General features: G+C 44.3%; 1 protein-coding gene across 2 annotated transcripts in view; it reads right to left on the bottom strand.

Moving 5' to 3' along the window:
- OGFRL1 (opioid growth factor receptor like 1) overlaps positions 1–25,060 on the bottom strand; it is a 73,103-nt gene extending 48,043 nt beyond the window's left edge. For both annotated transcript variants that reach the window (XM_068281462.1, XM_068281463.1), the window contains exon 1: positions 24,580–25,060. In XM_068281462.1, coding sequence (XP_068137563.1) covers positions 24,580–24,789 — 210 coding nt within the window. In that variant the 5' untranslated portion in view covers positions 24,790–25,060. The remainder of the gene's footprint in view (positions 1–24,579) is intronic.
- Between the last annotated feature and the right edge of the window lie 2,474 nt (positions 25,061–27,534).

The following is a 27,534-nucleotide window of genomic DNA, read 5'->3' as shown; positions in this document are numbered from 1 at the left end:
CCCAATCACAGCACATCCTGATGCCGAACCCCAATCACTCCAAATCCTGATGCCGAACCCCAATCACTCCACATCCTGATGCCCAGCCCCAATCACTCCACATCCTGATGCCCAGCCCTAATCACTCCACATCCTGATGCCTAACCCCAATCACAGCACACCCTGATGCCGAACCCCAATCACTCCACATCCTGATGCCGAACCCCAATCACTCCATATCCTGATGCTGAACCCCAATCACTCCACATCCTGATGCCGAACCCAATCACTCCACATCCTAATGCCTAACCCCAATCAATCCACATCCTGATGCCGAACCCCAATCACAGCACATCCTGATGCCGAACCCCAATCACTCCAAATCCTGATGCCGAACCCCAATCACTCCACATCCTGATGCCCAGCCCCAATCACTCCACATCCTGATGCCCAGCCCCAATCACTCCACATCCTGATGCCCAGCCCTAATCACTCCACATCCTGATGCCTAACCCCAATCACAGCACACCCTGATGCCGAACCCCAATCACTCCACATCCTGATGCCCAGCCCCAATCACTCCACATCCTGATGCCCAGCCCCAATCACTCCACATCCTGGTGAATAACCCCATCACACCACATCCTGATGCCCAGCCCTAATCACTCCACATCCTGATGCCCAACCCCAATCACTCCACATCCTGATGCCGAACCCCAATCACTCCATATCCTGATGCCGAACCCCAATCACGCCACATCCTGATGCCAAACCCCAATCACTTTACATCCTCTTGCCTAACCCCATCACACCACATCCTGATGCCCAACCCCATCACACCACATCCTGATGCCGAACCCCAATCACTCCACATCCTGATGCCGAACCCCAATCACTCCACATCCTGATGCCGAACCCCAATCACTCCACATCCTGATGCCGAACCCCAATCACTCCACATCCTGGCGAATAACCCCATCACACCACATCCTGATGCCCAGCCCTAATCACTCCACATCCTGATGCCCAACCCCAATCACTCCACATCCTGGTGCCGAACCCCAATCACTCCACATCCTGATGCCGAACCCCAATCACTCCACATCCTGATGCCTAACCTCAATCACTCCACATCCTCATGCCTAACCCCAATCACTCAACATCCTGATGCCGAACCCCAATCACTCCACATCCTGATGCCCAACCCCAATCACTCCACATCCTGATGCCCAACCCCAATCACTCCACATCCTGATGCCCAACCCCAATCACTCCACATCCTGATGCCCAACCCCAATCACTCCACATCCTGATGCCGAACCCCAATCACTCCACATCCTGATGCCGAACCCCAATCACTCCACATCCTGATGCCCAGCCCTAATCACTCCACATCTTAATGCCTAACCTCAATCACTCCACATCCTGATGCCCAGCCCCATCACACCACATCCTGATGCCCAGCCCTAATCACTCAACATCCTGATGCTGAACCCCAATCACTCCACATCCTGATGCCTAGACCCAATCACTCCACATCCTGATGCCAAACCCCATTACTCCACATCCTGATGCCTAACCCCAATCACTCCACATCCTGACACCTAACCCCCAATCACTCCACATCTTGACAACCAACCTCAACCACTCCACATCCTGATGAACCGCAAACATGGTACATCCTGATGCCCAACCCCAATCAGTCCATATCCTGACACCCAACAACAAACACTCCACATCCTCACAACCAACCACAATTATTCCACATCCTGAAAATCAACCACAATCACTCCACATTTTGACACCCAACCCTAAACACTTCACATTCTGATGCCCAACTGCAAACATGCTACATCCTGATGCCCAAACTCAATAACTCCATATCCTGACACCCAACAAACACACACTCCACATCCTGACACCCAACAAAAAACACTCCACAGCCTGACACCCAACAACAAACACTCCACAGCCTGACACCCAACAACAAACACTCCACAGCCTAACAACCAACCCCAATCACTCCACATCCTGACAACCAACCACAATCAGTCCACATCCTGACACCCACCCACAATCACTCCACATTCTGACAACCAGCCCCAATAACTCCACATCCTGACAACCAACCACAGTCACTCCAAATCCTGACACCCGATCCCAATCACTCCATATCCTGACACCCGATCCCAATCACTCCATATCCTGACACCCAACCACAAACACTCCACATCCTGATGCCCAGCCCCAAGCACTCCACACCCTGACAACCAACCACAATCACTCCAAATTCTTATGAACAACTATCAAGAAGTTTGTAATCCTAACCACTTCACAACCGGATGCCTCTAACTGAACCCCTTTTCCTATGGCTAAGAGACTATATAACCACAATTAGACGAGTGCTGTGGTACTTCCTCCAATACAGAGAGCGCCATGGCACTCGTCTGCAAGGCGCGGGGCTACACAGCAGAAGTCAATGTTTCTGTTCTCGGAGGAAGCCCCCGCAAATTGTTATAACTTTTTACACGAAGGGGACCTATCTAATGTCCAATTGTGGCTGTATAGTCTCTTTTATGCTAATTTCTACTTAGCACCCCCAGAAATGTTTAAATTCTTGAAAAGCACCTTAATAGCAGAAGTGTGCACTGTATGTATAATCTCTACAATTTAATTTGAAAAGTAAATCAAAATCACTGCTGAATAAAAGCAGAAACAAAGTAAAATAGGGAAGAAACACCAGTCTAGCTTTCTTCAAAAGTCAACACAGCTCTTGCTTTATATTCACGTTTGTTATTTTAGCACATAATTCAAATACCCCAGTTTGTAAGATACTGTACATACTGCATGTTTATAATTCCATAGAGCATTTGTATGAATGCTGTTCCTTTAATTGTTTTATTCTGGCTTACTTTCACTTCCCCCCAAAAAACCTGCTGTGCACCTGGCATTCATGCTCTATATGCAGTTTTATGATACATAAGCATGGCTGATGGCTAATCAGGATTAGTCATCACACCAAACAGGATTTAACATTTCCAGCTGTAACCTGTTTGTGAAATTTGCAAATTACATATACGTAGGAATGCCAATCCATACTTAAAAGATGCTCCACTGAAAGTCAATACATAACCATGAACAAATTGACATATTGCTTCTGCTTTTACAATTATCAGCTTTTTAAAAAAGTCATCTTCTGCAACTGTGTATATTTGGGCATTGGCATGGTAGCATTCCTAGTGTGTGTACCTGTGAATTGACTGCTATTGGCACGCAGGTTGTAGCATTGGCTTTGCTCAGGCTCCTTATTTCAAGCTCTAGGGAACACAGCCACCCCTGTGTATACTATGGCCTCAATTCACTAAAGGCAGTTCGATAAAATAATTTAGGTCAGTAAAATACCGCATTTGGTATGTTACACTTTTTTTCCCCAAATTCACTAAGATTTCCGCATGTGGTAGTTTGGTAATTTACTAAATAAACATGCTTCAATTCAGTAAGTCTCCCTTATCAGCCGTGGAGCAGGTCAGGCAGGAAGCTGTGAGTCTGAGTGTATTGCTGGGTACACACCATGCATTTTCCCACTCAATCCGCGGGTCAATAGGGATCGATTCGACTATTTCAAACATGCTTGATGCGGGCTTCGATCGTTCCTGCCGTCGATTTGCATGTTAAGTATGCAAAATTGACGGCAGGAACGATCGAAGCCCGAATCGAGCATGTCGGAAATAGTCGAATCGATCACGATCGACCCGCAGATCAAGCGGGAAAACGCATGGTGTGTACCCAGCATAAGAGTCGGTGTTTTGTGTGCAGTGCATCCTGTCATCCCTTTTGATGTGCTGCAGCCACCAGAGGGAGCTCTTCTACATGCCAGAATACAGATATACACATTTAAAGGGATGCAGAAAAGCCTAATATGTCCTCCTATGTCTCATATGTGTCCTCCTGTATCTCCCATGTGTCCTCCTGTATCTCCCATGTGTCCTCCTGTATCTCCCATGTGTCCTCCTGTATCTCCCATGTGTCCTCCTGTGTCCCTCATGTCTCCCCCAGGTGTCCTCCTTTGTCACCCATGTGTCCTGTATCCCTAATGTGTCCTCCTGTATCCCCATGTGCACCCCATTTGTCCTTTCTCCCCCATAGGTCCTCCTGTATCCCCCTTTCTCTTCCTGTGTCCCCATGTATGCTTCTGTATCCCCCAAGTGTGTTCTTGTCCCCCATGGGTCCTCCTGTGTCCCCTTTTGCTGTTCCCCCTACCCTGTGTGCCTTCACTAACTCCCCGTGTCTCCTGCCCCCCCATCGGTCCTCCTATGTCCCCTTCTATTTATTCCCTGCCCCCCCCCCCCCCCCGCATGCCTCCGCTCACTCTCGTGTCTCATGGGCCCCCGGGTGTAGTGTGTGTAGCGGCAGTATTCTCTCACTATAAGTAGTCATAATCCCCCTCAGTATAGGTAGCCATATGTCCCTCAGTATAGGTAGCCATGTATTCTCTAACTATAAATAGCCCTAATTCCCCTCAGTATATGTAGCCATGTGTCCCCCCCCCTAAGTATAGGTTAGGTAGCAATGTATTCCCTCACCATAGTAGTCATAATCCCCCTCAGTATAGGTAGCCATATGTCCCTCAGTATAGGTAGCCATGTATTCTCTAACTATAAATAGCCCTAATTCCCCTCAGTATATGTAGCCATGTGTCCCCCCCCCTAAGTATAGGTTAGGTAGCAATGTATTCCCTCACCATAAGTAGTCATAATCCCCCTCAGTATAGGTAGCCATGTGTCCCCCCCAGTATAGATAGCCATGTACTCCCTCACTATAAATAGCCATAATCCCCCTCAGTATACGTAGCCATTTGTCCCCCCAGTATAGATAGCAATGTTACCCGGTGTGGGAACACCTCCCCCATCTATCTTTGTCCCTTCCGAGCGTCCCTCCCCCTTTTCAGCTTCTCCCCGTACCTCCCCACCCCTTCTCTCACTATAAGTAGCCATGTGTCCCCTTCGTATAGGTAGCCATATATCCCTCAGTATAGGTAGCCATGTATTCCTTCACTATAATTAGCCATAATCCCTCTCAGTATAGGTAACCATGTGTCCCCTCAGTAGAGATAGCAATGTTCCCCGGTGTGGGAACACCCTTCTCTGCTTCTCTTTGCTCCCTCCTACCTCACTCCCCATTTTCAGCTTCTCCCCGTACCTCCCCACCCCTTCCCTCACTGTGAGTAGCCATGTGTCTCCTCAGTATAGGTAGCCATGTATCCCTCAGTACAGGTACCCTCCAATGGCGAAGGGGGGGGGGGGGGGGGGGGGCTATGAATCGAGTCAAGCAAGTAAGTAATTGACTGTAATACATTCTGATTTTTGTTTTATTTTCACAAAATCTAATGTCAAATGAGATTGGGAGATGGCACCCATCTATACATAGGAACATAAAAATACTCATATAATTATACTAAAAATTAGGAGTAGAATTAATGCATTGCTCAAACTGCACTGTAAATTTACTCAAGGCTTCATGTTTCTTGCTATGTACTAGTTGTGCAGTGTTAATGGGTTAAGTGATTCAAATATTCCCTTACCTAATCTCAGGGATCAAAAAGATGCTTATAAGAATTCTCCAGACGCAAACCAAGTTGATGAAGGCTAATTATTTTGTTTGCATTAGCAGTTTCTGATAATTGGTATATTCAGCAACTTGGTGGGTGTTAAGAACACAGCATGGCAAACATTTCTCTTATAGCTGTCTGGTGAAAACTCTTATAGTGTGCATTAGTGTGGTAAGTTTCATCATTTTCTCATGCTGTCCTTTCTAAAGAACACACACAAGGCATATAAATTGGGGTCAGCATAATATTTATGCATATAAATGTTATAAATGTATACATTAAGTATCAAAGGGACAGTATAAAATTGCATTGGAGGTCTGTAAATAATGTTTGCAATACTAAAACTCAACTATATGGTGTAGTTTCTGAAGAAACCACATCATGTTGGCTGGAAAACACTAGAGATATAATCCACCCAGTGACCGGCTGTGCCAAGTTTGGGGGCTCTGTCTTTAATAATGTGAGAATGACAATTTTTTACATTTTCTCATTGAAGTCAATAGGAAAAATCAGATTGTTTGTGGCTCCATCCACTTTTTTGAGCCCCCAAAATATGACACAATTTTTCAGGTTGACCCCATGACTAAGTGACCCAAGTTTGGCGAGTTTAACTTCAAATTTGTACGAGTGGAAAAAGTTTGCAATTTTTCCAGTGAAAGTCTTTGGGAAAAAGTTGGGGGGTGCCTCAGGGGCACGGAGGGTGGGATCGCTTAATGTTAATCCGAGATAAACTTTTACACATTTCATAATTGTGCCCCTTACATATAACTGTAGTTTATAGCACTTGGCATTCCTCAAGCCAAATACTTTTTTTTTGTTTTAGTACTCTAATTCCCTATAAACAAAACAAGCCTCACCCACAGTTCCTCCAGCGCCTAGGCACTCTTATGCTGCATACACACTTGAGATAAAAGTCTCTGGAAAAGGCAAGATCACAGACCAATTATACCCCATTCCATGTAGTATGAGAGCCATACCTTCACAGTCTATTCTATGGAGCTGCACTCCCCATCAGATAAAATCTTTGCAAGATGCTGCACACAAAGATGCCCTTACACATTCAAAAGATCATTATCTGCAAAAGATCTCTTCCTGCAATAGATCCATTCCTTCAAAATGCATTCATAGTCTATGAGATCTGCAGATCATCATACACACCTTGTTTAGCAGGCAATCATCTGCATATCATCTGCAGATCAGATCCACCAGGATGGATTTTCAGATCTGCAGATGATTGCCAGATATGCAGATGAAGTCTGTTAAACAAGGTGTGTATGAGGATCTGCAGATCTCATAGACTATGCATGCATTTTGCAGGAATGGATCTATTGCAGGAAGAGATCTTTTGCAGATAATGATCTTTTGAATGTGTAAGGGCATCTTTGTGTGCAGCATCTTGCAAAGATTTTATCTGATGGGGAGTGCAGCTCCATAGAATAGACTGTGTAGAGTATGGCTCTCATACTACATGAAGGGTGGTAAGATTGGTCTGTGATCTTGCCTTTTCCAGAGACTTTTATCTCAAGTGTGTATGCAGCATAAGACCCATGTAGCAAGGGCTTATGGGAGCTCAGTCTGGTCAGGAGGAGCAGGTGTTACTAGTCAGATTTCAGAGGCAGAGGGCAGGAGGAGAGGGGAGTGAAGTTTTCACAGGCTGAAGATGCAGAGCAGCTTGCCTGTGTAGTGATGACAATCAGAACATGGCTGCTCTCATTGTATCACAGGAAGACATAACCATATACTGATGAAGCTGTTTGCAGCTAGATTTGCTGTGTAAACTCTCTAAACTTTGGATAAGAGATATAGACAAGTTACTTGTTATAGTTCGTTTTTCATCTCGATCCGCTTTAATAAAGCAACCTGCATGGTTATGAAGAAGTGTGCAAAATTTTGCTATTAAACTCCTAAAACTGTGGGAGGAGTAGCATAATGTGCACATTATGACATACTGTTGCATCAGTATACTTGCTTTAAGCCACAGTCACACACATGGATGTCTGGCCCTGGTGATGTAATAACTGCTGGGATAAGGGCAGCATGACGGAAATCTAATGCACACAGCAAGGTGAGACCTTTGTTTCTTTTAAGTACAGGCGTTCCTGAATGTATTCAAACAAATAACCTAAAACCTCAAGTACACAATAGTAATAATGACTATGGACCAAGCAGAAGGAATTCCAACTATTTTGCTTATACTGTACATATAATACTTTCTCAAAAAATGATTAGGAAAAATACATACTACAAAAGCAACCTTTCAGATGTAAATCAAATATATAAATCTCACTGATAAAGCATATTTATTTGCACAATATACGCACTTTATGTAGGCCAAGAGTTTCAGGTCATGAAAATAGATTGGCAAAAAAGCATTAAACAAACAGGATGCGAGAAAATGTTTTAATTGACAGGCAGAATCTGCATTAGTTAATAAAAAGGCTACCTATTTTAAAGGTCGGAGATTTAGAAATCCATGAATTATTAAAATCAGGACATAATATTCAATAAAAACATGTTTACCTACTTTTTATATGCCATACTGTTATCATATTTGCATTTGTGCATAAGTATTATTATTCATTTAGAAGTTATAGGTTTCCAAAAGCACAGTTTGTTTTGTGAGCCGACTTAGCATTTTATTAATAACTCGTTGCTGTTTTGCAGGCAGACATGCTTTCAGTGTCTCTCTGTCTCTGGCAGCTCCTGCACAGTCAGAAAATGTGTCACATACCTTACTTGATACATTTAAGTAAACACAAGATAACATTATCTAAAGTTCAGATGCGTCTTCAATTGACTGCACTCAACTTTCAAGCTCTGTGTGTAACCCTTCGAATGCTGGTCTAGTAAAAAAAAAAAAAAAAAAAAAAAATGCTGGTTGCATATAATATGCTGTAAATAATGTTTTAGAGCAAAGATAAAAAGCAGGGTTATATTCCACTTTAATGTAAATGATACTCACTACTTCTTTTAAAGGACATCTGTAACCAGAGAGACAGCAATGCTTGGTAGAGATGAGGAACACGGATCCATCTCAAATTTTTAGCACTAGGTCAGCATGTGTTTGTTTGTGTTACACTGCAAGACATATGACTTTCCAGTCACTGCATCGCTGTTTTTCGCTAATGGTATATGAAAGAAGCCACCTGCAGTGTTTTCCAAAAGTCCCCCCCCCCCTCCATTTGCATTTTTCATGTTTAATTGATCCTCAACCTGGAATTAAAATGGATTGTTTGAGAGCTTGCAACATTTAATTGACAGAACATGTCTACAACTTTGAAGATGTATTATTTGTTTTTTTGCTAAGCCAACAGACGGGACAAAATAACTGAACATTTTTGTGCTCCATAAACCACTCAAGTATTGTGTTAGCAGTATGCTTTGGGTCAGTGTCCTGCTGGAAGGTGATCCTCGGTCCAAGTCTTAAATCTCTCCCACAGCACAATGCATCATACATTACTTTCTTATGTTGCAGTCACTTACTGTAGTAAGGCATGACCGAGCTATTTTTCGATAAATCCATCTTCTCATGGGGGATTCTCAGAATTTCCTTTATTCTTTACATAAGCACTTGATGGAAAGGATCGAAACAAAGATGCCAGACACCCTCCCTACTTGTTTGCACATTATTTTGACATTTGGATTTTTTTTTAAATATAAAAACAACATGGACCCTTTTCTTAAAAAACTTTCATGAACCCCTTGTCAACCTGTGTGGGGCTTCGCCATACCAGCCCACATGGTCCATGAAATGGGGGGCTCTCTGAGAAAGGGGAGGCAAAGCCTTCCCCTCTCCTACAGAGCCCTTGTCCATATCATGGACAAAGGGCTCTTCCCCACCTCTGGTGCCCATTGCTGTGAAGCTCTAACAAATTAAGGTGAACCTGTAGTAAAAATGATAAGGCGGCTGTCATATTTATTTTGATTAAAACAATGCTTCGAACCAGAGTAGGGATGGGCAATGCCTAGGAAATCTCCCAGGGAAGCATGTGATCAGTTTGATCAGCTGATGGATTAATAAGGCTCTGATTTGCTAGTCATTGCATAGGCGTCCGCACATATGGCAAATTCGAGCGTCTGCCCAACCCTGGCCGCCCGCTGCCCCCCCCCCCCCGGCCACGTGCCCGCGCGTCCAGCAGGAGGGGAGCAGCGCAGAAAAGAGGGAGAGCTATGGGCACAGTGGGGAAGGGCAGATGTCTCCCCCCCTTTCCTCACCTTAGGGGGCTCTCCCTCCCTCGCTCTCCCCTCCGGAACAAAGTGTTGTGCAGCGGCTGGGCAGCGGGCGGGACTTACCTTCATCTCGCTCCAGCGCCGGAAGTTCTGGTGCCGCTGTCTGGTCTGGACCAGACCGGCGGCAAATCCATCCGGCGCCTGAACGAGACGGAGGTAAGTTCCGCCCGCTGCCCAGCCGCTGCACAACACTTCGTTCTGGAGGGGAGAGCGAGGGAGGGAGAGCCCTAAGGTGAGGGAAGTCCGCCCTTCCCCACAGCTCTCCCTCTTCTCTGCGCTGCTCCCCTCCTGCTAGGGGCACACCTGGCTACTTATTCTGGGGACATATACCCCTCCCCTGGCTACATATACTGGGCACATACACCCCCGACTACGTATACTGGGCACATATACACCTGCCTACATATACACCTGCCTACATATACTGGGCACATTTAACCCTGACTACATATACTGGGCACATATACCCCTGGCTACATATACTGGGCACATATACCCCTGGCTTCATATACCTCTGGCTACATATACTGGGCACATATACACCTGACTACATATACTGGGCACATATACCCCTGGCTACATATACTGGGGCCATCTATACCTCTGGCTACATATACTGGGGACATATACCGCTGGCTACATATACTGGGGACATATAACCCTGGCTATCTGTTCTGGGGACATCTCTACCCCTGGCTACCTGTTCTGGGGACATCTATACCGCTGGCCACCTATTCTGGGGACACCTATAGACCTGGGGCTACCTATTTTTGGGGAACCACTGCTGTCAGATTGAGTGTATTTTGGGGAACTGCTGCCAGGTGAGAGGTGTCTACCATATTAAGGGGGCATTCTGCCTATTTATGTGAAATGCTGTCTATTTATGTGCCGCATGACTGCTGAAGTTTTCTTGTTGGGGGCCTCATGGTTACTGAATTTGTCTTGTTGGGGGCCTCAAGATCGCCGAATTTGTCTTGTTGGGGGCCTCATGATTGCTAACTGCGAGACTATGGAAAAAGCTGAATCATCATCATATGAGACAATAGTATTAAACCTACTTTTTCAGCTTTTTAAAACCGAAAATGAAACTGGGAGGTTCTAAAAAAATGAACACATTTTTCAGGAATCGGATGGATGAAATGGTTTATCTTCACAGTTTATTTTCAACTTGGATTTTCCATAATGTTCATGTATGAGTTAAAACGTTTGTATTTAGTTTAAATTGCTGTTGGCACTTTGCGATAGTAAAGTGACTTTTGGGTTGCAGTTTGGGCACTCAACCTTCAAAAGGTTCGCCACCAATGTCCTAATCTAATGTCCCACATTGCTAAGTTCATGTAAACTTGTCTCCACCCGCGACCACACCCACATTCTGGTTCATGACCACACCAATTTTTCGGCGCGCCGCGCTATGCACGCCACATGACGTAGCCCCGTTTTTTTGGCGCACGCTTCTTCCCCCCCCCCCCTTTTTTGCCCCCCTCCCCCTAGAAAATTTTCTGCGGGCGCCCATGATCATTTGTTAAACCAGGAAGTCATCACAGCAACTCAGAACATTAAGAATCTACCAGCTGATCAATCCGATCACGTTTTTCCACAGGTTCTCCTAGGCATTGCCATCCCTAAACATGAGTAACCTGCTGAACATTTTTGTTCAGTAGTGTCAAAATCAGAAACACAAAAACAGCATCGGATTTGTAAAATGGGAGACATTCAGCCACTGCATCCCATCCTCAATAGCTAACATGCAGTACTGCAGCCCAGCCTCAGCAGCCATCTGCTAACTCTACAGACCAGCCTTAGCAGCCAACTTCCACTGCTGCAGCCCAGCCTCAACAGGCAACATCCACCACTGCAGCCCAGCTTCAGCAGACAAATTCTGCTTGTACAGCCCAAGCTTTAGCAGCCAATTTTCACCACTGCATCCAATTCTCAGCAGGTAACTTTCACCACTGGTAGCCCCGCCTCAGCAGGCAACTTCCACCTCTGCAGCCCAGCCTTAAGGTGGGTACACACGTCAGATAAAAGTCTTTGGAAAATGAAAGATCACAGACCAATTTTACCCCCTTTCATGTGGTATGAGAGCCATACTCTACACAGTCTATTCTATGGAGCTGAACTCCCCATCAGATAAAAATCTTTGCAAGATGCTGCACACAAAGACCGCTGTACACATGCAACAGATCAGTATCTGCAAAAGATCTGTTCCTACAAAAGATCCATTCCTGCAAAATGCATTCATAGTCTATGATATCTGCAGATCCTCATACACACCTTGTTTAACGGACAATTATCTGTAGATCAGATCCACCAGGTTGGATCTTCAGATTGGCAGATAATTGTCTGATCTGCAGATGAATGTCCATTGAACAAGGTGTGTATGGGATCTGCAGATATTATAGACTATGAATGCATTTTGCAGGAATGGATCTTTTGCAGGAACAGATCTTTTGCAGATACTGATCTTTTGTGTCTGTACACCATCTGTGTGTGCAGCATCTTGCAAAGATTTTTTTCTGATGGGGAGTTCAGCTCCATAGAATAGACTGTGTAGGTATGGCTCTCATACTACATGAAAGGGGGTAAAATTGGTCTGTGATCTTTTATTTTCCAAAGACTTTTATCTGACGTGTGTATGCACCTTTAGCAGCCATCTGCATGCCACTGCAGTCCAGCCTCAGCAGCCAACTTCCACTACTTCAACTCAGACTCAGCAGCCATCTGCTAACTCTACAGCCCAGAAAAGCATCAGAAAAGTTGCGTTTAGTGGAAACAGGCCCATAGGCATTCATTGGAGTCAGTTTTTCTGCATCCAATCTGCGTGTAGTGGAAACAGGCCCTAACTAAGCCTAATCAGTATTGCCTCATCTATTGCGCAGACATGATGAGAGAGAAAACATCAAATAAAGTAAGCTATAGCTCCACCATCGGTTAAACTACTAAAATAACTACCTCATACTTTTTATAACTAAAATAGTATTTTTTATATAAAAGAAAAAATTAGTTCAAATCTGCTTTACAACATTTTATGAGGCGTTAGGTATAAGTACACTAACATTTGTTCTAGATATGTCCACTCCATCTGAACCATGCATCAACAGGCACAAATTTGTTAGTTGAGATAAATGTAACTGCATCTCTAAACACTTGAAATAATTAAAACGATAGTCAACCACATCCTACTAATTCTTGACACTAAGCTTTTGATCCTTCTCGAAAAGCCTTTGAAGAGAAATGGACTAAAACTGTCTTAGAATTACATGTTCTTTATTATTAGTGACTATCTATGTGTGTCTAAAGAAAAAATTATTAACCAGCTATTCTTGAATTCTCTAAAGAGTTAGATGGTAGCAATTCTTTGTAGTATGTTTATACATCACAACTGTAACACAGCCCTTGTGAGCTTACAATCTAAAGGGCAATGGTGAATAGGGAAAATCCTAAGAAAAAACACAAAGACACCGGGAGCCCGGATGGTGCAGTATATTGAAAAATCTGGAAAGTGTGTGAACAAAACAAGTCAGTACTCACAAGGATGGGTTGCAAGATTAGCAACCATCAACTGCGACTGTGGAGGATAACGGCCTGCAAATGGGTACAGGACGCACTCTGCCTAAGAAGCCTGGAGGCCCAGAAGGACCCCCCTCAAAGAGGGGCATAATTGTGACAACACATGGTGGAGAGGCGCCCAAGTGTATAAAAAAAGCTAAAATATAAAAACAACTTTGAGATGGCTTAGATGCTTTCCTTGCGTTGAATGACATCCATGGCTACAATTACTAGGTAATGCCAATGATGTTGATCCAGGGATTTTATCTGATTGCCATCTGGAGTCGGGAAGGAATTTTTACCTTGTAAGGGTTTTTTCGCCTTCCTCTGGATCAACAGGGATATGTGAGGGAGCAGGCTGGAGTTGTACTTTGTACTGGTTGAACTCGATGGACGTATGTCTTTTTTCAACCAAAGTAACTATGTAACTATGTAACCTCATACAAGAAATCACTTACATTACAGTAAGAAAGGTAATTTACTGAGCACAAGGCAACACGTTTCGTGAGATCCAACTAACTTCATCAGGCCAATCACTGTGGCGGGTGAAGATAAACATTCAGCATCTGGCACCTCTCTAGGAGGAGGTGCCCGATGGTAGATGTTTATCTTCACCCGACAAAGTTGGATCCCATGAAACGTGTTGCCTTCTGCTCAATAAATTCATTTTTTTACTGTAACGTAAGTGATTTCTTGGATAAGGTAAGCCACCTCAAAGTTGTTTTTATATTTTAACTTTTTATACACCTGTGCACCTCTCCACAGTGTGTTGTTACAATCTAAAGGAATAGGAAGAAAACAAGAGGTGGGGAAACATAGAAGGTGTGACCAAACCTTTTAGGCCAAGAGCCATATTGCTGTTCTTGAGCATCTAGCAAATAGTTGCATTGATAAAGCTGAGATAAACATAGATAGATAAAACTGAAATAATCCATATACCATGTACATTTCAGTCATCAGTGGGTATTACTGCTCCTAGCATAGTGACAGCTGCTTATCAGTAGCTGCTACTGCTACAGTGGTAACTGATAACCTACAGGCGCACAAAGAGGGAGGCAGAGCGGCAACACAAGGTGGCTTCTGTGTGCAGCACCACAGCTTCGTCCTGCAAGCAATAAACAACTGTAGAGAGCTTTGGGGGCTATCACAAAAGGCTTGTGGGCCACATTTGTTCCCTAGGCCGGACTTTGGACATGCCTGATGTACATGGTTGCTGTGTCTGAGCTTTTTTTGAAGAGGTGAGGCTTGTGAGAAGTCCTGTATAGGTGAGTGAGAGGAGATTATTCTAGAGGAGAATAGCATAAGGTCACGTGCAGAATAAAGGTAGTGGTTGGGATGGTACTTGGAGAATAGTGAGGGGAAGAAAGACTGGAGAGCTTTGTAGGTTTACAGTTAAAAACACCTAAACTGAGAGGGATATGGAGGCTGACATACTGATTTACTGATCAGTAGATCAGCTGACATACTGATCTACATAATGTAGATTGCCTGGCTCTCTAGCTGAATCTCTGTCTCTAATACTCTTAGCAATAGACTCTGAACAAGCATGCCAGTCAGGTTTTTCTGACTGAAGTCTGACTAGGTTAACTGCATGCTTAAAAAGAAACTCCGACCAAGAATTGAACTTTATCCCAATCAGTAGCTGATACCCCCTTTTACATGAGAAACCTATTCCTTTTCACAAACAGACCATCAGGGGGCGCTGTATGACTGATATTGGGGTGAAACACCTCCCACAAAGAAATTCTGAGTACGTACTCTTGGCAGTTTCCTGTCTGTGAACCCTTTTGCATTGTGGGAAATATCTGTTTACAGCTGTGTCCAACAGCCAAAACAGCAAGCAGCAGCTACATCACTTGCCAGCAGTAAACATGTCACCATGTAATACATGTCAGAATGTAAATCAGGGAGAGAAAAGATTTTACAATGGGCAAACACCGACTAAATCATTTATACATAATTATTGTAAAAATGAAGCACTTTATTACATTATTTTCACTGGTGTTCCTCTTTAAGATGTGTTATTGAGACTCTACCACAGCCACAACGATCAGCAGGACTGCAAGGCAATTGGTATTATTTCTCTGGTCAGATGTGCATTAAAAGTGATGTGTATAGTTAATTGGCAGCCAATGAATAAATTAGCAAGAAGGAGGCACACATCCCCAGTGGCAGGAAAAATCTGACCCTGCACCCATGTAAAGATTAACTTTATTTGGCTGCTAAAAGTTTAATAAGATTATCACACTGGTCAGGAGAGTTTTGATTGTTGTTGACTTTTCCCCTTCGTTGCATTGCAATTTTTTTTTACAATACACTCACTGTATTGTATCACTGTGAACATACCGTACTTTAACCCTGAAAAGCTTTGTCCTTTATAGAGTAGCAATCATCTCCTAGCCAGATAGAAAAAACAAACAAAAAATAAAAATAAAACGAGAATGGAACTGAGCAAGGGCTATTTTTAGAAAACTGAGGTTGCCTAACTGAGGTTGCCTAGCTTAATAAAATACAACAGGTCCTAGTGATCCATCTTATAGCTTTAGCAAATAGAATAAACCACTGCTTTAGGTAGCAGGATTTTGATCCTGACTTTACCAAATTAGATATGCTTTTTAAACATGTCCAGCAGTGTGTAAATACCTGCTTCATAAAACCTCTTTTTTTGTCTAATGGGCATTTAAAGCAGGTGATTTGGGCACAGCTGGCGCCACCATAGGCCGTAATAGGAATTACGGCTATAGCAGCAGTGAGTAACTTGGGTGCCGTCATAAGACAGAGTGTAAATTACTTTTAACCTCCTTGGCGGTTATCACGAGTCAGGCACAGGGTGGAAAAAAAAACAAGCTAGGAGCGGTAACTCCTAGCACGACTCATGGTAGCCGCCAGTAGAACTGTGCAGAACATAGCACTCAGCAGCATTTTCACTCACCTCCTGGGGGATCCAGATGCCAGCAGCCATTCTCCTTCATGTCCTTCGGGTCTCTGTATCCCTCATGTGAGATCGCCGTTTGACGTCATGACGACAGATGAAGATCTCACTGCAGGGTTACAGCGCTACCCGGAGGATGGAGGGAGAAATGCAGCGCTGGATCCCAGGAAGGTGAGTGCTGGGGCTGCTGCAGATCTTTCTGTGGTGTGATGTTTTCCAGGTTTTAGGGTCTAAAAGCCTGCAAAAAAATTGCACCGCTTTTAGACCCTAAAATCTGGAAAGAATCAGACCGCCAGGGGAGGGGGGAGTTAAAACACTGCAATTCGGCAGGCAGCAATAGTTGGAAGCCAAATTACATAATTCCCTACCATCCACATCGACCTGGATAGGGAATAGTTATTAACGCTGTCGAGACTTGTACAGGAGCAGGGTAAGCCATATATCGGCTTTATCCTGCGCCCAAATCTCCTGGCGGCATATTTATAGGTATGCATTTAATGACACCCATTCATTCTATAAAAAGCTCACCTTCCTTGGTTCAATGAAAAAAGTAGTGCTAAGACTACGTTCCCGCTGTGCTCGGCGTGCGTTTTGCGAGACACGATGACAGCAAAGCTGTGATGCAAGACACACCCGCATCCCTCTAGTTGTGCCATACACTCCTATGGGATTGAGATGCGTGATGCAATTTTATGCTGCGTGTCGTCTGATTTTTACCCGCACGCGAGTTTGCATGCAGCCTATTAACTTTGATAGTCTGAAAAGTCACATCCAATTTTGCGTAGCAATCACAGTGAACATGAAGCCTTATTCTATAAAAGGTATCCATATACTTGTTTGAAATCCCTTTGATATACAGCAGATTTGATCACTGCAATCTAATCTGCTGTGAAATTGTTAACACATTGACCGATCGACCGATTTCCATCTAACAACAGTTCATTCAGGTAGGGAACACACTTGACTTTCAGTTTTCCGCGCGCGTTTTCCTGCATACTTTTTCTGCACACCAAGTGTGTCTCTATGCAGGAAAACTCGCGCGTTTTTTCATAGCAGCTGATGTAATTGATACAAAAAAACAGACAAAATGTGCAGAGTCATGATGCAGAATGTCAGTTTTTTTTCTGCGCACGAACAAAATATTAAGTGTGTACTAGCCCATTGATTAACATGAGTTCTCAGTTTTTCTGTGCAGAAAACGCGTACGAAAACAGTCAAGTGTGTTCCCTGCCTCAGTCAATTGGTCCAGACAGAAAATGTCACTCAGCCGTTGGCAGGTTGGGTGCGCGTCGCTAGCGGCGTTCGATTTAGCAACATCCGACGCAGCATTGCGGCAGCATTATCACCTGTCCATCGGTGCAAGTCCCTGGTTCTTGCTGTCACTTTATCCAGCGGGCTTTCTTCTCTGTGCCATCTTCACTTCCTGTCATGTCCTGTAACAAGCCAAAGTTCAAACAGTAGAGCGCCCTTGCCACAGGACGGGACAGGAAGAGGACACCAAGAACGCCAGAAGAAGTGACAGCAGGACCCATGGACTCGCGTTAGACAGGTAATGTTATTGCAGCTGAACGGGGGAGCCCGAATGGGGGAGGCCTGGGGGCAGTGAGGCAAGCAGAGGCTCCACGGGTTTTGAATCGATTTCAGCATTTGTGTGCAGTGTATGGGCAGCCATTAGATGCCTCTCTGATCAAGTTCGATCAGAGAGGGGTCTATCTGTTTGTCAATCTGGTGGCTATCGACCAGTGTATAGGCCCATACACACGTCGGATTTTTGCGAACGCCCGGTGGATCGCTGAAAACCAGTCTTATCACCCGAACGATAGTCTGTACACACGCCGGATTTGACGTGCGAACGACGGAACGTTCAAACGACGGGTCGTTCGCAAAAATCCGACGTGTGTATGGGCCTTATGGCTAACTTAACATTTGCACCAGAAAGCACATATTCCTCCCCACATCCCATCTCCATAGAGTGGGTGGTTGGTTGGATATAAGCTGCTTAGTCAATTCAGATAAGATAGAGATAAGATAGCTTCTTCTGAATCAAAGATGCTTTGGGCCAGGGTGTCAGTTCGGCATTATTGCTGCAGTTTCAGGGTGTGAGGTGGTTGCCTGGCTGCGTGCAACAGGTTGCAACATGCAGAGGGAGCTTTTCTTCAATCAGACATGAGATGACAAGAAAGGCAGAAGAAGAACGGAACAGAAGAATGAAAGGAGAAGGACAGGAGAACATAACAGAAGATTAATGAAAAATAAACAGAATACAGATTAATTAACAAAGATTTCACATGTAAAAGTGCTCACTAATGATACAATCTTGATTGCACAATCTTATCAAATCTATGTAGTAGTAAACTTAAGTAAGTTGAATGGATACTTTAGGGAGTCCCTCATATTACACAGATTTGGTAAGATTGTATTATCAAGATTGTATCCTTAATGGATACCAGGGGCCTGATTCACAAAGCGGTGATAACTCAGTTATCACGCCTAAAAGACTGTAGGCGTGATAAGCTTTGCACCGCTGGGTTAGCACCGATTTGTGCTCTTTATCGCGCGCAAAGTCTTGCGCGTGCAATCACGCAACTCCGCACGCAGCGCCCATAGGGTTTAATGTGCGCATCGCGCACACTGCACCGTGCGACGAGCGATTGCGCGCGCAAAACTTTGCGCGCGAGTTTCATTTTATCACGCCTAAACTGAGTTTAGGCGTGATAAGGGGCTTTTCACAGGCATCCAAACACTTTGCACCGCTTTGTGAATAAGGCCCCAGGTGTCCATGGGTGTCTGCAGCACAGGGTAAGAGTGGTCTTAGCATCCCCCCCGACCAAAAGCCTGTCCTGTGTATCTGTAGGGGTGCAGGCATAGCTCAGGCCTTCTGTGAGTGGTTATGACCTTACTGTGTGTTAATATCTAGGTCTCCTCGCAGGAATTCAACTTGGGCATCACCAAGGTTTTCTAATATTGCCTTGGGCTTTGCGGGTAGTCTGGCACTTGTATCTAACTGTATGGTCATTGTTTTTCTTTATATGGGATTGCTTCCTATTACCAGTGTTGTTTAGAACATTTGGGTGATATCTAAGATATTGGCAGTTAATATTGACCTGATCCTCATTTTAGGAAATTGCTATTCATCTAAGGGACTCTCTCCACTGTCCCAGACAGTTGCAGCACATAGTGTTGTATCCATCAATACTTCAATCAATCGTATGTTAGGTTATTCCCTGACATCCTTGAATATATATGTGTGTGCCTTTTTAAAACTCTTGTTAATAAAGTGCAGTTTTTTGAGCAGCATATACTGGTTTTAGTTCTCCGTTTGTTTCAATAGCTCATGCCATGCCTGCCACCTCTTCCTCTCCATCTCCGCGCAACTCAGACCTCAGATCAGGGCTACCGGAGAGGCGGGGAAAGGCAGAGCAGGGCGCACGCGAAAGTGACATCATTGGTCACTTCACAATGTGCAGGTCCGGGTGGATAGCTTGCACCCTGCTCTGCCTATTGCCGCCTCTCCGCTCACCCTGATCTGAGGTCTGAGTTGCACAGGCAGCGCCCAGCCAAGCCCCCAGCCCCGCAAAGCGCCCAGCAAAGCTCCCAGTGCTGCAAAACCACTAGCCCTGCTAAAGCACCCAGCCCTGCAAAGCAAAGAGCCCAGCAAAGTACCCAGCCCTGCAAAGCACCCAGCCCTGAAAGGCACAGTGCCCAGCAAAGCACCCATATGCAGCACGGTTTCCACAGGGGGGACCATGCTCCCACTTCTTACTGGCCGCCCGATGGTCGGAGTGACGTTGCCTGTTACATGATTTAGGCCGCGGGGTCGCGACACAGCAGGTGGACAGTGCTGATCTAAGGTCTAACATCACGGTGAGTGGGGGTCCCTGTCACCACCTAAACTGGGGGGGGTCCCTATCACTAAACATGGGGGGAGGGGTCCCTGTCACTACCTAAACTGGGGAGTACCTGTGTTGGAGGTGCTCACAATCTAATCCCTACCATAGTCCTAATCTAATGTCCCACCATTGCTAACTTCATGTAAATTTGTCTCCACACCCGCATCCTGGTCCTTGGCCATGCCCATTTTTCTGTCTTTACTGCAATTTTTCAGCGCGGCACGAATTGCCCCCTTCCCTCCATTTTTGCTCTCCCCACGAAAATTTTCTGCGGACGCCCATGCAGGTCTCCTGTTTTATCTAGAAGAAAGACTACTAAATAGGTTCCAGGTAAAGAAATGACCGTCCCTTAATTTTTTATCTGGGACTGGAAATGGATATTTGGGGGTCCCCTTATTATAGAAGGGGTCTCCCAGGTTTCACCATAAGTCCCTCTCCAGGACCTACACTCACATGTGTGGGGATAGTTACCCCCACCTCCATCAAATGCAGTTGAGCATGATTGGTCCAGTTTCAGGCTGGATTCACACTGTGTGCATTGCATAGCACACATGTTATAATGTGTGTCTGAACTGCAATGAAGACTGAACATAGATGTAAAAGCAAAGCCTGCACGCAGCAAGTTAGAATGACATGGACAGTTACAACACAGAGAGCCCCATAGAACTGTATGAGCAGTGAGTTGACATGCAGAATCATTCTGCAATGCAACTGATGCAGTGTAAAAGGACTCTCAAGCCATGTATATTTACTTGAAATTATAGTCCAGGTCCAATTTAAACAAAAGGCATTAGAACAACACATAATGTTTAAGGACGGGTGGCATGGTGTTCAAGGACGAGCACAGCCGGGCCAACGCCTGCACACTAATGCCCAACCCGGCTTACCAGGATGTGGCTGCAGGGAGCATTTACAGGCAAAAGAAGGCTGACAGATTGTCATATATCTATTAGTACATTTTTATCAGTCTAAAGTACACAACAGTATACCGTCGACATTACCAGTACATTGAGACAGGATGTCAGGGCTGTGGAGTCAGAGTAATTTGGGGTACATGGAGGTTGGAGGTTTCATAAAATGAGGAGTCGGAGTCAGGAGTCGGATGATTTTTGTACCAAATCCACAGCCCTGGTAAGTATTAGCCTAAGGAGTCTGAGCCATTTTGGGTATCTGGAGTAAAGAGTTGGAGGTTTCGTAAACTGAGGAGTCAGAGTTGGAGTCTGAAGATTTTTTTAATGACTACACAGCCCTGTATGATGTGCTCACTGCTCCAGCACACTACCAACCCCAGCACAGAAAGGATACTGACATTTATACCGACGCCAGGAACTGAAATTTGGTATGAACACAAAACAACATAGTAGTTGCATGAAACCTTTACAGCAGATATAACCTTTCATATCAGATATATAAATGCCATAACTATACATAAGAATGACAAGGGCTGAAACAAAGCATTATCTTTTGACTCCCTATAGAACTGATGTACAAATGTGACAGGCACATGTTCAGTAACTAAGAAAGTTACAACTTCTAGATGTTACAGAAGTTTCTAAAAGTACCCATCCACCTAGAGATTTTGGGTCGACCAATAGACAGATCTCTCTTTGATTAAATCTGATCGGGGAAAAACCTGTTGGCCACCATAAACTGGGGGAGCTGGGGTGTTCATGTGCATTTGGGGAACACAGCTGGGGGTTTCCATTGTGTTCGTCAATCGCGATTATCCCACACCATTGCTGCCACACACCCAATTGAGCCTGTTGCCCGAGATTTTCCTTACTTTCATTTCATGTACGATCAAAAACATGCAACCAATTTTGACCCAAAATTGGCCGCATCATCGATCAGGCATGCTTTTGGTGGGACCGATTTTCAGCCGATTCGATAATGATTATCGAATCGGATGGTCGATCGGCCACCAAATCTACAGATGTATGGCTACCTTAAAATTTAACTTTCCAGATTTATTTGTTTCTTCGTTCTTCATAAACTGGAATTAACATGACTTAACTGGCAACTTAGTTAATCATGCTGTCAGGTAAAATCAGTGTTTCAAAGCTGTTTAGTCCTTCTAAGGCCACATACAGACATCAGACCATAGTCTTTGGAAAATGAAAGATCACAGACCAATCTTACCACCCTTCCTGTAGTATAAGGCCACATACAGACATCAGACCATAGTCTTTGGAAAATGAAAGATCACAGACCAATCTTACCACCCTTCCTGTAGTATAAGAGCCATACTCTACACAGTCTTTTCTATGGAGCTGAACTCCACATCAGGAAAAAATCTTGGCAAGATGCTGCACACACAGATGCTGTACAGACACAAAAGATCAGTATCTGCAAAAGATCTGTTCCTGCCAAAAATCCATTCCTGCAAATTGCAATGATAGTCTATGAGATCTGCAGATCATCATACACACATGATTTAACTGACATTCATCTGCAGATCAGATCCACCAGGATGGATTTTCAGATCTGCGGATGATTGCTTGATCTGCAGATGAATGTCAGTTAAATCATGTGTGTATGATGATCTGCAGATCTCATAGACTATCATTGCAATTTGCAGGAATGGATTTTTGGCAGGAACAGATCTTTTGCAGATACTGATCTTTTGTGTCTGTACAGCATCTGTGTGTGCAGCATCTTGCCAAGATTTTTTCCTGATGTGGAGTTCAGCTCCATAGAAAAGACTGTGTAGAGTATGGCTCTTATACTACAGGAAGGGTGGTAAGATTGGTCTGTGATCTTTCATTTTCCAAAGACTATGGTCTGATGTCTGTATGTGGCCTTAGAGCCATACTCTACACAGTCTATTCTATGGAGCTGAACTCCACATCAGAAAAAAATCTTTGCAAGATGCTGCACACACAGATGCTGTACAGACACAAAAGATCAGTATCTGCAAAAGATCTGTTCCTGCCAAAAATCCATTCCTGCAAATTGCAATGATAGTCTATGAGATCTGCAGATCATCATACACACATGATTTAACTGACATTCATCTGCAGATCTGCAGATCTGAAAATCCATCCTGGTGGATCTGATCTGCAGATGAATGTCAGTTAAATCATGTGTGTATGATGATCTGCAGATCTCATAGACTATCATTGCAATTTGCAGGAATGGATTTTTGGCAGGAACAGATCTTTTGCAGATACTGATCTTTTGTGTCTGTACAGCATCTGTGTGTGCAGCATCTTGCAATGATTTTTTTCTGATGTGGAGTTCAGCTCCATAGAAAAGACTGTGTAGAGTATGGCTCTTATACTACAGGAAGGGTGGTAAGATTGGTCTGTGATCTTTCATTTTCCAAAGACTATGGTCTGATGTCTGTATGTGGCCTTAGTCCTCACTAATTCCAGTTCCTGCATTGCAACAGGTCACCTAAGTTCAAATTTTAACCTCATCTCTAATACATAGGCATGGAAGAAGCATTGCTCCATAGACTTGTGCAACTAAACAGTGGCGTAGCTAAGGAGCTGTGGGCCCCGATGCAAGTGTTACAATGGGGCCCCCCATGCACTATATACATAACCTTTGATACGGCGCACTAAAACCTGCCAAAGGCAACTACAGTGTCAGAGGTGCAAGAAGGGGATGGGGAGCACTTTTGTAATGATTACCACTATTCAAAGTATCTATAGAAGTGATTATTATGAGCACAGGACCAATAGAGAGCTAATACTGAAGTTGAGAGAGGGCCCCTCTGGCCCAAGGGCCCCGATGCGGTCGCTACCTCTGCACCCTCTATTGCTACGCCCCTGCAACTAAAGCAGACAATACACTATATAACTGCACCACGATCAATATCACGATCAACATCAACGACTACTACAATTTTTGCACTACACTTTAGATGTCTTATGGAATGTCTCATTGAGCAAAAAAAAAAAACTAAATTATTTAGTTTTTGCCCAATAGGAGAAATGCTGCTATGATTTCCGTTTTCCCAGAGAAGAGAATGAGAACCTACTGTATGTACAGTATAGATCTGTAAGCACACAGGAGAAGCTAGGAGACGTGGGGGCGGACAAACTGGAACAATAAACAAACAGAACTCCAGAATAACCACAGAGCAGCGACGTGGAGTTTGTTGTTACAGAATGATCATCTGCTCCAGCAGCGTGCTGGATTCCTGTGCACGGAAATACAGCAATGAGTTAAATGACCGCCAGATTACTCCATATTAGAAGGTACAGGCTGAGTTCCATTCACAACAGCCGATGCCTGGTGGAAGCTGACTGTACAGCTTATATGCATGGCACAAGTGAGGCAGCAGAGAAGTGCATGCATGGACACACGCTGCTTCCCAGGTGGAGGCTGAATGCACAGCGTATATACATAAGGCAATGCAGGCACGCTGCTGCTGCTGGACTTACCTGGTGGCCCGTGTCTGCTGTTTCGCCTGCAGTAACCTCTGATCCCTGCTCCTCGCTGCCAGGCTGCCTCCCCTCCTCTGGCAAGCCGTCCGTCTCCGCTTCCTCCTCCTCGCCCTCCTCTTCTCCCCCGGAGTCCGTCTCCCAGGTGGAGTCGCAGTCCTCTACAGTGGTGGGCTCTTTAAAGCTGCCCCCGTTTAGGAGGTTCCCCATTGGTGGGCCGTGCTGCTAGCTCTGAAGCTGCCTCATGTCACGCTGCTGATGGAAGTGAGCCCAAGGCTGTACACCGGCCTCCTGAGTGCTGCCTGCCTGAGCTGAGCTGCCGGAGATAGTGGGGAGAGAAGTGATACTCTCCTATATTAATCACTCACTGATAAGAGGAGGAGCATTAAGCCCTCGCTGAGGATTACTGTACAATCAGGTCCAGTGTCCGCTCCTCGCTGAGCTCAGATAACTCCACTCACAGGGGGACAGTCATCAAGCAGAGGCTTGTACAAATCTGTGCAGAACTGTCTCAGATAGTGCCTTTTCCTTCTAAAAAAAAAAAGGTGGAGTTATGAAGGTTTCTTACAAGTCGTGCAGTGAGTGAAGGAATTCATTTGAATTAGTTTCTTATAATGTGCCATCGTTGGTGTGCAATTTATTTTGCCTACAGATAGTAGGAGAGAGAATCTGGCGCTATAAAGAATGATGCTCTTTTTATTTAGTACAAGAAAGTCACATAGGTATTTACTTTACAACTGACAGCCTCATCACATTATGGGCTCTATTCACAAAACTTCTCATAAATGACTTATTTATCACCTAATTGTTAAAAATAACCTTTCAGCACATTTACATGCAAAATAATTACCCAAAGTAAGTTGTTCCTGATTAACTTCATTTTAATATTACTTTTTGTAGCTGAATTATATTATATTTTTGACCTTTGGGAGCTTAACAATTTAACATTGATAAGGTGAAAACAGGTGAAACAGCTTTGTGATAATTGATTTGAAAGCTGCAACACCACAGTCTGCATCCTCTGCACATATGATCTGTACTCCTATGCAGTTGATCAGTGTATAAGGCTGGGAGCACTCTGCAGAATTGCATGCATTTTTCAGTAGCGCACTCCTGAAAACCACATGCAATTCTGCAACATGCACACCCAGCCTAGTCATCCAGCTGTGGGTTTCCTTCCTGTCTCTCAGAGTCACCTGTCCTGCAAAGCTGATCAGTGCTTAACCCTTCCAGTGCTGAACGTTGATCCTCTCCTGTTCATTCTTTAGCCCCCTTTCAGACTGTAGGCTGAACTGCACGCTTGCCCAGCAGTTCAGTGTCCCATCTGCCGCCCGCCATGGAAATTCAGTTGCAACTTAAAGACAGTCTGAAGTGTCATAAAATGCCTCTTTTTGTAACATTTATGTTCAGGAGTATCCTCCTAACTAAAACGCTGAATGCGGTGGTGTTACAAGGTGGCAGAGGACATCGACATTTTGAGTCTGAGCACATCTGTGGCTGTAGATCTGACTGCATGGAGGGGGTCTGTCCATCGCTGGTGTGGTGAAAATTTTTGCAACTTTATAATATTCTGCAACCAGTTGCACTAATTTATACTTATAGCTATCAGAAAGTGCAACCTAACCATTGATTTCAATGTATTTGTATCAGAAAAATGCAACCCAACCTAACCCTATTATCACACAGGACCCTCCTCTACTGGACATAATCACGCCCCCTGGAGGGAATACAGACCCCCCCCCCTGTGGGCAACTAATAACCCCCTCCCCGGAGGGAAGTAATACCCCCCACCTTGGTGGGCAACTAATAAAACCCCTGGAGGGAACTAAACACAGGCAGTTGCAAATAATTACAGCCGAGAAATGAGAAAGAAGGCAGGGCATGCAGTTAAGCACAGTCCATTGAAGTTGCAAAAATATTATAGGTTGCAATATTTTTGATTACACCGGTACCAAGTGCTAACAAGCGCTGGATCAGTACAGGAGAGTAGCTGACAGGCAGTGAGTTGCCTATGTGAAAGGGGCCTTTGAGACGCCTGATGTACTGCACTTCTGTGCGGATGAGAAGCCAGGTATAGTACTCTAGGGCTCTGAGATATGCAGAATAGGACAGTGGATTGATGCCCATCACTGGAAATGGTAAAAACCGATCAGCTTCACAGGACACTAGATGGACAGGAGGCTCTGAGTGCAGTAGGGGTGTGGGGAAAAAAACCCAGTGCTGGATGATTTATATACCGACCAGCTATGCCTCTGCTGAGCTTGCATTAACCTGTTTTACTGCAAGGCACAGCCTAAAGGTGGCCACACACGATACAATAAAATGATCCGATTTTACGACAATTCGATAAAAACGATCGGATCTTCCGAAAAAATCGAAAGCTTTTTTTTCATTCGACTGAAAAATCCGATCGGATTTCCTGTTTTCTTCTATTTTAATCGATCCGGAATGCCAGATACTTTTCTTCAATCTGCCAGATTCTTTTCTTCAATTTATTAATATACACACCCTAGCAATTTTGTCAGAGTTTTTAATCATTTTTATCATAATTGGGGAAAGGTGTGTGGTACATTGGTCATATTTTTGAAATGTTACAATCAGTCAGAAAAATTGATTGCAATTCTTAAATTGAACAGATATTTAAAATATTGTATGGTGTGTGGCCACCTTAAGAACTAACTTCATCAGGAAAGCATGCTCTCTCTCTTAGGACACCCTGGCAACTGACCATTATTTTACCTTCCTCTCACCTGTTGTACTATCCCTTAACTGTTTAGACTGTAAGGGGAATTGGCCATGGCTCTCTTCCTCTTTTGTCTCACAATGCTGTGTAATGTGTGTGCATATCTTCCACCGTTATGTCAAAATCTGTAATTGATTTGTTCACTGCATAAACTGTTATCCACCACCATTGTCTGTTCTGTTAACTGTTGTATTGTTTATACTGTCTTGTTA

The sequence above is a fragment of the Hyperolius riggenbachi genome, chromosome 4 (assembly GCF_040937935.1).
Source record: "Hyperolius riggenbachi isolate aHypRig1 chromosome 4, aHypRig1.pri, whole genome shotgun sequence".
Classification (NCBI taxonomy): Eukaryota; Metazoa; Chordata; class Amphibia; order Anura; family Hyperoliidae; genus Hyperolius; species Hyperolius riggenbachi.
This window is presented reverse-complemented; position numbering and strand designations above follow the sequence as displayed.